The following is an 11,930-nucleotide window of genomic DNA, read 5'->3' as shown; positions in this document are numbered from 1 at the left end:
AAAGTTACTGGACATAAATATTTCAGGTGGATCACCGCTACGTCTCTTCAGGGGGGCGGCCCGCCAGGAGTCAGAAGAAAATCTTAAATGTTAAGACATTGGGTTGATATGCATCATCAAATAAAAGGTCTTTTATTAGTAGAGTATAGAGCCGCAAAACCGGACCTCAAAAACGGGATAACCGAGTCAAAAAATGGCCAGCCCGTTTCAAAGATAGGGCTTGAGTTTGACAACTTAGGGTGTAATGTAAAAAATAAACTGAATGAGGATTTTGATTTTAACTTTAACTTAACCCAAAACTCCGATTCTCTCTCAAGAAATAAATAACGATACTTATTATTAGTACAAACAACAATTAATTGTAAAACAGTTTTTTTTCTGGGTTAGTTAAGTTAAAATCAAAAAGGCTCATCAGTTTTATTTTTTTACATTAACCTAAGTTTGCAAACTCAAGCCAACCTTGGAACGGCTGCCATTTTTTGACTGACCCCTTGAGGAAGATAGGCGTCGGTGGACTGTTATAAGGCTATGTTTTAAATTTTTGTCCAGAAAGTTTTGTACCAATTTTTGTAGCTCTCATCTTGAATGGTTTTAAAAAATATTTAACCCCGTACCGAAACCTTCTTCGACACCCTTGTAACGTACTGTATAAGTTTATGCGTTTTATTAGTATAAATAAACCAATTTTGGTAATAAACCGAATAAAGGGTCCCGACAGGAGTGTAACACAGCTTGCGGAACTGACTGTAACTTTTTCCACTTTTCCCTGGACTGTTAATTTGTTTTGCTCTTTGACATTCAGACACCAAAATTCAAGAAGAGTTTAATAAAGTTTCAAGAATAGTAAACATGCAGCTCAAATATTGTTTTGACACGATTATAAATGTTAAAAAACGAAACAAAAGCCAGGGATTCAGCTACGTGCTATAGCGATAACGGTTAAAAGATCTACGTTCGTTAATGAACGTGCTGGTGTGTGTGTTTACGGAACGTCGCATGTTCCTGGACGCGACAGTTTCTAGTGAATGTTTAATGGGTGCGTGATATAAATAACTATAATTCAATAGTTAATTTTATGGTGTTGAACTGAAATTAATGGTTTTATTTCCCGTTAAAGAAATCCGTTCTTCGAGATGGTTTTAATAGACTTTATAAATAAAGTACATCAACTGTGACAACATGGATATGATGATAGAATTTTAAAATTGTGATGCGAACAGACATTATAAACTTTTATTTATTTGCACAATAATACTGTACAGAACCAAATTTTTTTTTTTTTAAATAATTTATATGATCCAATTCATATTATAAAGCTAAATTTAATTCTACTGATTTTTACAAATTAGTTATTACTATATTACTACAAATTAAGTGCTAATATTTGACACTAAAATGAGTACTATAGAATATTTTTAACACTGTGCAGGTATAAGTTTGAATCCACATACCAATGTAAACATTCCTGGGTGTATTTACTGGTTTATAATACTTAATATTTTAAGGTTTAAAATATTTTTAAACCAATTAATAACATTTAACTATTCTACCTACTTATTGTTGAATAAGTTTATTTCTTTTCCAGAATTGGCAAGATAACGAAATTTATTATGGTTATTTTTATTGAAGCCTGCTAGAGAGGAGGAAATCATTTGCCAAAGATTATAACTCAATTGAGATCGGTCTGTCGTTTATGGTATCCTGATGTTCTCACTAGAAACAGCTGACATTGGTTTGTGAGAAGTCGGTTCACTCAACGAACTATACTACTGGAACGCGCACTGCCCATAAGCCACATGTTGTGTTTTCCGGTCGCACACAGCTGTGCGTTTCGGGTGTATCCATGGACTTGCAGGCGCTTAAAGTGGGCAAGAACTCGTCGAGTTGCTAACTTCTAAAATAATAATTCTCACCAATATTAATTTCTGTATTGCCAAATTATTGACAGGGTTACCCAAATAACTAAAAGTACGGTAAGGCTGTTAATAATTAAATTAAATAAGCTATCGTTTTTTTATCATGAACAATAATTATATAGTTGAGTAAAACATGCTTATCACTCAATTATTTCATCCGCGTTTGATCCAAGATATCAATGTTGGTCGTTATAGCACTTATAAATGCATAAACTTATAAATCATTGCTAAAAACAATATCTACTGACCTACTCTACTTTATAATTATTGGATCTTTGTGATTTTCAGCTACCTGTATTTTATTATTTGTTTGTTTTAACTTTCCATTGAATGATGACGATTTATTAAAAAAAGTGGATTACTGTGACAAAGAGAACAAAATTTTAAGCCAACAAAACATGCTGTTTTATGCAGTAAACAATTTACTGAACATGATTACCATTTAATTTGGGCTGACACACTAAGAAAATGTCTAAAAAATGAAGCAGTTCCAACAATGTTTTATTTTCAAATCTCATATGCAACAGCCATTGGAGTTTGTACATTTTATGTAGTTTACTTTGAAATAAAATACTGTCATTAAAAAATTGTTTTTTTACCTGGGAAATATTTTTAATGTCTGTAATCTTCGTTTGCGATTTTATAAGTAAAATACCAAGTCAAAATCTCAGTTATTTTCATATTGTACAAAAATCTGTTTTTTATTAGCTAAAAATAAAAATCCACGGCAAAAATAAGTTATTTTGTAATAATAAATAAATTGTGGTATCTAACAATATTATTAAGTCTAGAAGGCGTTTTAAAGTGATGTTAGATCATTACTAGAATGCCAGACATATGGGCGGAGTGAGTTCTTGCCCATTTCCAGCGCCTGCAGACTCGGAACGCAGGCCAGGATTTCGGCTCGGTTTCTCCGGCCCAGAGCGCGTTCCATTAGTATAATTCGTTGGGTTCACTACACTAGCAACAGCTGCTGCTATCTGTCGGTATTGAGATTAACTAAACGGTTCTCAGTCTGAAGTGCCGTAGTTGACCTAGAGATGGCAGCAGGAGTATTGTGGGGACTATCCTACTTACTGTCGTTATTGATTTTAGGACAGTAAAATCAAATTCTCATTTCATTTTATTTTCTTCAGTCAAGTTTTCCAAATACCTTTGTTTAGGCAATTGATTGACAGTGCAATCTTGATTGATGAATCGTATTATTTTTTTACTACGAAACATCACCTCTCTAGAAATTACTTGTAAATTATCTTTCTCAGTCAACTGGTTAATAGAGTAGCATGAATCATTTTAGTCATAAAAGTGAAATTTATATATCTACTCTACAGGAAACGTTAACTCACTGGGTTTTTTAATGTCTAGTTTTACCTTTAAACCTAAATGGTTACCATAATATTTCCGTAAAAGAGGATTTACGAAAAAACGATATTGGTTTAATATTAGAAATATGATTTTTTTCATTTATTTAGTACATTGGTCTGTGTAATAAAAATACAATTAAGGTAAAAACATTTGAATTTAGGTTTTTTATACTCAGGTACGATAAAAGTGGTTTAATAAGATTCAAATAACTTGTTAGTTGTTGCAAAACTAAGTAACTTCTCTTACAATATGTTGTATTTTTTGACTATCAATTTGAAATAAATTTATTCAAATAGAATATTTTTATAACAAATTATACTAAAACCCTACAATCCAATGTGGGTTTCTACGTTTTCAGAGAGCTTTCTGAAGGTTAAGTTTATAATTTTTAACTTAAAATGATTGAACATTTCCTCCAATTTCATTATGCAGAAAATTAAATTATTGAATTAAAAATAAAACATATTTATATTATATACCAAAACTGAACAAGGCAATAATCTACAATACCAGTATAACTCACTGTGTAAACCTAATTCACATAAGAAAACATCAAGTTATTAAAAAAAGGTCTGTTTGTATTTAATAATATATTTATCTTGATCACATTTATCCGTAAATGTAGCTTTTCCTCCCATTTTACTAGGAATATAGTTGGATTATTTAATTATGAATAAATGAATTGAGATATTTCTAGTAAAGAGTTAGAAAATTACAAAACAATAATTATTTACATTGTTTTGTTTTTAACTGGTAATTTCTTAAATACTCTTTATTTCTTTTAGTATTTTTATGCAGAACTTTGACTATTGGATTCGTTAATTCGGGTTTAAATGGCTTGTAGAAACCTTAAAACATTTGGTAGTTAATTTGACGTGTATGTTACGTAACGGGCAAAAGTAAAATGATGCTACTGAACAACACGTGTCGTTTGGTGCCATTGAAACGTTGTCGATAACTAAGCAAGTCTCCACTATGATATTCTGCTCTCCTAGTACTTCCACTAGTGAAGTCGGCGACCCTGTGTCAAGATCGAGGTTGTGTTTTCCGGTGTATGTAGTCCACAGTCCATCTTCCTTGTTTTTATGAGAAACTGATTTCATTAACCCTTCTCACTTTAATAATGTTTGTTGATAGTAATTTTTACAACAGTGACACTGTAACAAAATAATACAAATTTCATTATTTACGTGTAGTTATTTTAAAGTATCCTACGATCAATCAATCGGTTCGACCACTTCGTTCGTTGTTGTAATAATTGGAAAACAAGTTGTTATTTTGAAAAATATAGCATTGTCGAAAGAGTGTATTTTGTGACTGTCACAATTAATTGTACTGCATACTTCACAATACTTGTAAGGAAGGATGCATATGTTGTGACGAGAGGAACTGTTGGAACAGAAATAACAACTGTTGTAACGGTTTGTATCCAAACGGATTGTATGATACGGCAACAAACAGAGCAAGGTAGCTCACAGTCCACTAGTGTATCAGGGAGCCAGAAGCTGTTAGTGTGTCTGTGAGTGGATTCTCAGACATGATTCCTTTCATGTGAAATCTTGGCTGTATATGTGTCACGAAACTAACCAAGCAATTTATAAATAAATATATATTATCCAGTCATTACGTATAATAAATAGCTATTAAATTTGGTTCAAAAGTAGTTTATTAATACTCTATTTATCACTTTATATACCCATCATACATATTTTTCCGACTGAAGATATTCAACGTGATTAACTATGCTTTATTTATTTAATACTTTTTCGTACTTGTTTATCACCAAGATGCGTGGTTTATTTACCTAGCGAAATGACAATATTATATTTTTTCATTATCGTTGTGTCATCACCACTCCAGCAATTATGCCCCGCAGTAGACTAGCACTCTTGAAACCTCAATATCTCGATATTTGCTGAGCGTGAGATTAAAAAACTACAGATTAAATCACAATGTCTGTTTGTACATGTTATATATTTCGGCAGTTTTTTACTCATTCACTATAATTGAGCCAAGTAATTTCGTATTTAGAATCCAACCTTTACAATAACACGATCGTGTTTAAATAGTCATATATTAAGTTGTCATAATAGTAATTACGGTAGCTTACAGTAACTACAAGTATGGGCAGGCTATTGATATTGACTACTTAAAAACTTAAACTCATGAAACAGATATGATTTACTACTAGCAGGACTACGTTAAAAACGCGAGAGGCATATAATAAAATCATAACAGTTTTTAAGCAGTTATCTATACTATAAACATATCTTTATTAGCACAAAAACCTCTAACACGAAACAGAAAACAGTAGCTATAATATAAATTATGTGTGCTTTAAAGATTATTTCAGGGTCACCTACTAGTGATTGATAAATAGACTGATAAGTTTCCATAGAGCACATCCGAATTTTTTTTCCGAACTGTAAAACGGGGCTATACTCACGGTTAAATCCCCCCCGTTTTAAATTTTGAACGTTATACTAGTTTTTTTTTTTTTTTATTTATAAAACAATAGTTTGTATAATAGTAATAATGTATAATAGCAAAGTAAATAGTTTGTATAGTATGATAATCACGACCCAATGGAGTGATCTGTAAACAAGAGAAATGGAAAATGTGGCCAACAAAATGTAAAACACTGCTGAATTTGTCACACTCAGCAGTTTGTATCAATAATAATCGTAATAAAACAACCTTAGTTTTAGTTCGTAAGTTCAATGTTAACTCTAATACTTATTTAAGCTCTTCTTGTTCATCGTAGAAGTACTGTGTGAGAGTCTTATTTTAAAGATATGGCTAATTTGTATACTTTTTAATTATATTTAAAGATACATTTTTAAAAAGTTTCAACATTTTTCTAACCAACCAAAAAATATTGTAAAACACTGAAAAATATTGATTACTTTCTGATTGTATATTTAAAAATAAGCATCTTTCACAAGCCCAAGATTAAAATTATATGAAGATTATAGTATTAGAGGATGTAGCCTCAAAAAGTGTTTAGTAAAATTTATACACAATAGTAAACATTTTTAACACTTTTTATATATTTTTTTATGTACGCTTTTTTATTATTACGTAACACTTGATATATTTTTATCAGGTACCCACTCCCATCATCATGTACCTGATGATGAATTCTTAGAATTTGAAATGGACATCATACGAAATAAAAAAGTATATTAAAAGTGTTAAAAAGGTTTATTATTGTATATAAATTTATAGTATTAGCGAATAGGTTATTATAGTGTAATATTTGTCTTAAAGTCGACTCAATTAAAAATTCCTCAACGCCCAAGGTGTTTAAAACGACGAGTTACTTGCTGGCTTCTGACTGGGAAACCACGCAATGTGGAAACTCCAGGGCTGGAAGAAGGTTGTAACTGACACTGAATGAATGGCTTGTGAATGTTTGAATGTTGTAAGTTTGAATGTAGGATGAACGTATAACTTTTCGATTTCATAAATGACGTTTTCTATTGTAGATTTCAAATATATGAATTTATTTTCAGTTGAATGCTCTTAGACTTTAGCTACGAGACCAATAAATGTTCTGGGTCAAATATTTCTTTAAAACTAAATTACAGTATATCATGCTTGGTAGTTTGTTAAATGTAATCCCGCGCTTAAATAAAATATACCTTAGACTATTTAAGGTACCCGTTGGGCGCACAATTGTTTAATTTTCAAGATAAATTAATTTCTTATATAAATTGTGTCTACATAGATTTCTCGTTATTCTTAAACGTTTAACGTAAAATAAAGATTACGGGTTTTTTGCCATTATTATTGAAAAATTCGAGGGCAAATACAAAAAGTCCGGAAATAAGCCGTCCTAGTGAACGTGAGTAGAATGAAATAGAAGTTATTATAAATTGAATAATCAACGGAACCCAGTTTCTTGTCATACATTTTGTCATTAAAATGATCGATAAAAGGCTGTTATTCGTTTATAGGTATGCCAGACCAAACGTTACAATTTCAAATCTATGAAGGAAACAGGATTTTCCGGACATTTGCCATCGTTCAGTGATACAAGAAATCAGTAACACTACGTTTCGAGATCTCCAATCTGATCTCTTCTTTATAACGTTTAATCGGGTCAGGGATAGTTTATAAAAATATATAACCCTAAGACACCGGATAGAACAGTCGAGAGGGGTAAAATCCAGGGTTCGAAAGGGAGAGGTAGTTTCCAAGTTCAGCTCAGAACCGAATTAATGTGAAACCAAAAGCCGAAGCAAATACAGCACCGATGATCAACGGATCAACATGCTTTCATCATCGCAGACTCGGAAACGAAAGGGAATAAAGGGAAGGCGTCAGCATTTGCTTTAGGATGGACTGTTCCACTACCTAAACGTCCCCTAATACGACAGTTGTTAGTTCAACTGAAGCTCGAAAACGAGGAACGCTGGAGCCGACTTACGACAAGCGACTCAGCGGCCAAAAAAGAGAAATTATAACTAAATAAAATCTAAATGCGAACACTAGTTCGCTCGAAATCACACATAGCTCGACTCGAGCTCGAAACTAAGGAACGCTGGTGCCAACGTACGTCAAGCGACCCAACGGCCTCGAAAAGAATCGATGAACTGAATAAAAACTAAATGTAAACACTAGTTCACTCAAATTCGCGCCTAGCTCGACTCGAGCTCGAAACTAAGGAACGCTGGTGCCAACGTACGTCAAGCGACCCAGCGGCCTCGAAAAAGAAACGATAAACTAAATAAAAACTAAATGTAAACACTAGCTCGCTCGAAATCGTGCCTAGCTCGCCTAGAGCTCGAAACTAAGGAACGCTGGTGCCAACGTACGTCAAGCGACCCAGCGGCCTCAAACAGAAACGATAAACTAAATAAAAGCTAAATGTAAACACTAGCTCGCTCAAATCGCGCCTAGCTCGCCTAGAGCTCGAAACTAAGGAACACTGGTGCCAACGTACGTCAAGCGACCCAGCGGCCTCGAAAAGAAACGATAAACTAAATAAAAACTAAATGTAAACACTAGCTCGCTCGAAATCGTGCCTAGCTCGCCTAGAGCTCGAAACTAAGGAACGCTGGTGCCAACGTACGTCAAGCGACCCAGCGGCCTCAAACAGAAACGATAAACTAAATAAAAGCTAAATGTAAACACTAGCACGCTCAAAATCGCGCCTAGCTCCTCTAGAGCTCGAAACTAAGGAACACTGGTGCCAACGTACGTCAAGCGACCCAGCGGCCTCGAAAAGAAACGATAAACTAATTCAAAGCCTAACTAAATTACGTCCTGCCCGATGCTAAGGAACGCCGGTGCCAACGTACGTCAAGCGACCCAGCGGCCTCGAAAAGATACGATAAACTAAATAAAAACTAAATGTAAACACTAGCTCGCTCGAAATCGTGCCTAGCTCGCCTAGAGCTCGAAACTAAGGAACACTGGTGCCAACGTACGTCAAGCGACCCAGCGGCCTCGAAAAGAAACGATAAACTAATTCAAAGCTTAACTAAATTACGTCCTGCCCGATGCTAAGGAACGCCGGTGCCAACGTACGTCAAGCGACCCAGCGGCCTCGAAAAGATACGATAAACTAAAAAAATTAAACTAAATTTAACCTAGCCCGAAGCTCAGGAACGCTGGTGCCAACGTACGTCAAGCGACCCAGTGGCCTCGAAAAGAAACGATAAACTAAGTAAAACTAAATTAAATTAAATATAAACGCTAAACTAACGTTCAATCCTAGTCCAAAATTCAGGAACGCTGGTGCCAACGTACGTACGTCAAGCGACCCAGCGACCTCGAAAAGAAACGACAAATTAAGTAAAACTAAATTAAATTACGCCTAGCCCGAAGTTCAGGAACACTGGTGCCAACGTACGTCAAGCGACCCAGTGGCCTCGAAAAGAAACGATAAATTAAGTAAAACTAAATTCAAACTCTTCTTTACTAGTAATAGAATCTAATCTTATTCGTACTGATCTATTTTCTTGCTACACTTTATATCTATAATTATATTCCGTTAGCAGCTTAAGTACGTAACGTTGCGTACTTATCCTATCGTTAGTGACTAGGCAAGTTCAGGTAAAAGCGTGTTTTGGCAGGTAAATAAGTACCTACTTACTTGCACCTTATCGTGGCGTGTGTGGGGGGCGGCGACTCCGACTCGACGACTTCGACTGCAATCACCGACCGAAAGACAGCGACCGAGAGACAGCGACCGAGAGAGCGAGGAAGCCAGGCACAGCGTACTTACGTACTGTAGTACTCGAGTCGTCCGCTGTAAGGCGCTTCAGCCCTTGAAGCGAACTCCGGGCGGATGTATCCTGAAACTCTGGCTCTTACCCGGTCGAGCCGGACCTCGTCAGCTGACGTCTCCTGCGTTGAGCTACTAGAGTATAATCGTAGGTGGAAGAAATAATAATCATAACATGTCATTAACTAAAAAATATTCTCCTCTCAAAAACATAATAAAAATTCCTTATTTACACACCCTATAAAAATGACATGTTACATCCCCCACCCACTTCGGGGAAACAAAATGAGAAAAAGTTAAACTAAAGGCTTCTTCTGTAAAACGTAAACTTAAACTGCAGATCGCTTCCTGCGTCGGGGCCGTTACGTATTGAAGGCAAATCACTGCTTCCGGAGGCTATTGCCCTTTAATTTGGTTTCTTTGTAACGTTTTTTCGCGTTTGTTCGGTACCACGTTCCATCAGGGTTCTGGAGCCTTACCCTTACTGGGTGTCTTGGGCGTTTGGTTTTCCATACGAGGGGGTTACTCCCACGGCCGTTCCGAAGAACTGACGAATGGTCATGAAGCCTATGTCGGGCATCCTCACAAGTCATCGTCGCTACTGCTGGGCTCGTTGGCGTCCTGGGTTTAGCGGCGGGTGCTGACACTCGGATCTTCCGGCGCGCCGCAATTTTCATCTTCTACCATCTCCCACGTCTCACTCGCTGTTATGGACAGCCAGGAAGACGTCCGCTCGTCCGTGGGAGTATTGGTTCTCGGCGTCATCACCACAGGCTCTTCCATCGTTAGATCCGGTAGAACTATGCCTCTCCCGGGGTCATCCTCCTCTCCTCTGCTTAGCGGGAGTTCCGGGGGACGCAGGAACTAAATCTCCAATCGCCTCGCTTAGCTCTCTGATCAAAACGAAATCTTCCTCGGCTACCGCGACGACCCTCTCGTTTGACATCCTGTCTCCTGCTTCGCCGTAGACCCGGAAGTCCTCCTGGGATATTTTCCCTCTCCTAAGCGCCCGAGCTACGTCTTTTCGGGTTTCCAGGGGGTTGATGGTTTTTCCCCGACGGCGTGTCCCCCGCTGACAAGAGTTCTGCGTAGGCGCATACGAACGCTCCACAGTCCGTAGCGTTTTGTTGTTTGGGGCACTCGTCTGGTGTGTTGCATATTATCCAAACGTCCCTGTCAAATATTACTTTCCTTTCCGCTGCATTATTTTCCATAAACTCGAGGATCACTCGCATCTCTTTAGTCCGGGGATGTCCCAAGGAGTCAAGTGACCTGATGAGGTTGAGTTTTGGTTTCACGGCGATAAGTGCCCAGTGACCTCCCTCGTAGTCCCTTAAGTGTAAGGGGAACAGAATCATGTCCCTAGAAAAGAGGTTGATCCCCTTAAACGCGCTCTTCACTCGATCGTAGCCCCCTCTTTCCCAGGTCTCAAAAAAATATGTGTCTACAGAATAGGTCACAGGTACGGTGGCGTAGAAAATACTCCTCCTTTCCAACAACCGCATGTACGCGTTAATAACGTCTCCGTTAATCCTTTGACCAGGGAATAGGCAATCCAATTCTCCAGAACTCGGCTGTAGTAACTGGCCGGAGATACTCCATGCTAGCTCGCACTGAGTTATTCTTCGTAGCTACAGAAGCGTGGGACAGGCGTTTCTCAAGCAGGAAGCTGTCTATAAACCTCGTGCAGTATTTTCAATATAGCCTGCAAATAAAGCATCTCGTCAAGCTTACGTTCATGCATCCAAAACAAACTACCACTAAATTTCACTGAGCCAGTGACGATATATATTACTTATTTATTAATTTCCTCCCTTTAGTCCGACCCCGTGTAATTTTTCAAGTCTTTTACGTGGGCCGTTTGAGTCTTGTTTGTTGAACGGTCTTTCAACTCGACGACATTTGGGCCTTTAAACCTAATTACTTCGAAAGGGCCTACAAAACGGGGAGCTAGCTTCGATGCATACGCGTCAGGAGCTGAAGATAGGGTGTGATGTCTTTTCCAGACCAACTGTCCAACACGGAGATTATGATCTCGTCGCCTGAGGTCATAATATCGTGACTGCCTCTGGAAGGCACGGGCTAAATTGCGATGACAGCTTTTGATAAATCCTTTTAAATTCTTCCATTCGTTGTTCGTGTCGTTCTTCTCGTGTAGTCGTTTCCTGGTCGCCGGAGTACTCAAACGCAGGTCCACATATTGCTCTAGGTAGTCTCAGCTCGCGTCCAAAGTTAAGCATGGCTGGCGTGAAGTTTGTTGATTCGTGGTTCGCTGTGTTTAATGCATATCTAAACTCACTTAGTTTAGCATCCCACGATCGGTGGTCTTCACCAACGAAATTGCGATATCAAGGTTTTGATGACGCGGGTTAGAACGTTCTACTGGATTGCTCTGAGGACTATAAGGGGCCGTC

At 37.2% G+C, this 11,930-nt stretch overlaps 1 protein-coding gene across 1 annotated transcript; it reads right to left on the bottom strand.

The window, feature by feature from the left end:
• Positions 1-10,517: 10,517 nt before the first annotated feature.
• LOC124374683 (sentrin-specific protease 2-like) lies at positions 10,518-11,021 on the bottom strand. The gene has a single exon (XM_046832857.1). The coding sequence runs from the start codon at positions 11,019-11,021 to the stop codon at positions 10,518-10,520; it is 504 nt and encodes a 167-aa protein (XP_046688813.1).
• Between the last annotated feature and the right edge of the window lie 909 nt (positions 11,022-11,930).

Source organism: Homalodisca vitripennis, unplaced genomic scaffold, assembly GCF_021130785.1.
Source record: "Homalodisca vitripennis isolate AUS2020 unplaced genomic scaffold, UT_GWSS_2.1 ScUCBcl_9592;HRSCAF=18130, whole genome shotgun sequence".
Classification (NCBI taxonomy): domain Eukaryota; kingdom Metazoa; phylum Arthropoda; class Insecta; order Hemiptera; family Cicadellidae; genus Homalodisca; species Homalodisca vitripennis.
The sequence above is the reverse complement of the archived record's forward strand: the minus strand, read 5'-3'. Positions and strand labels throughout refer to the sequence as shown.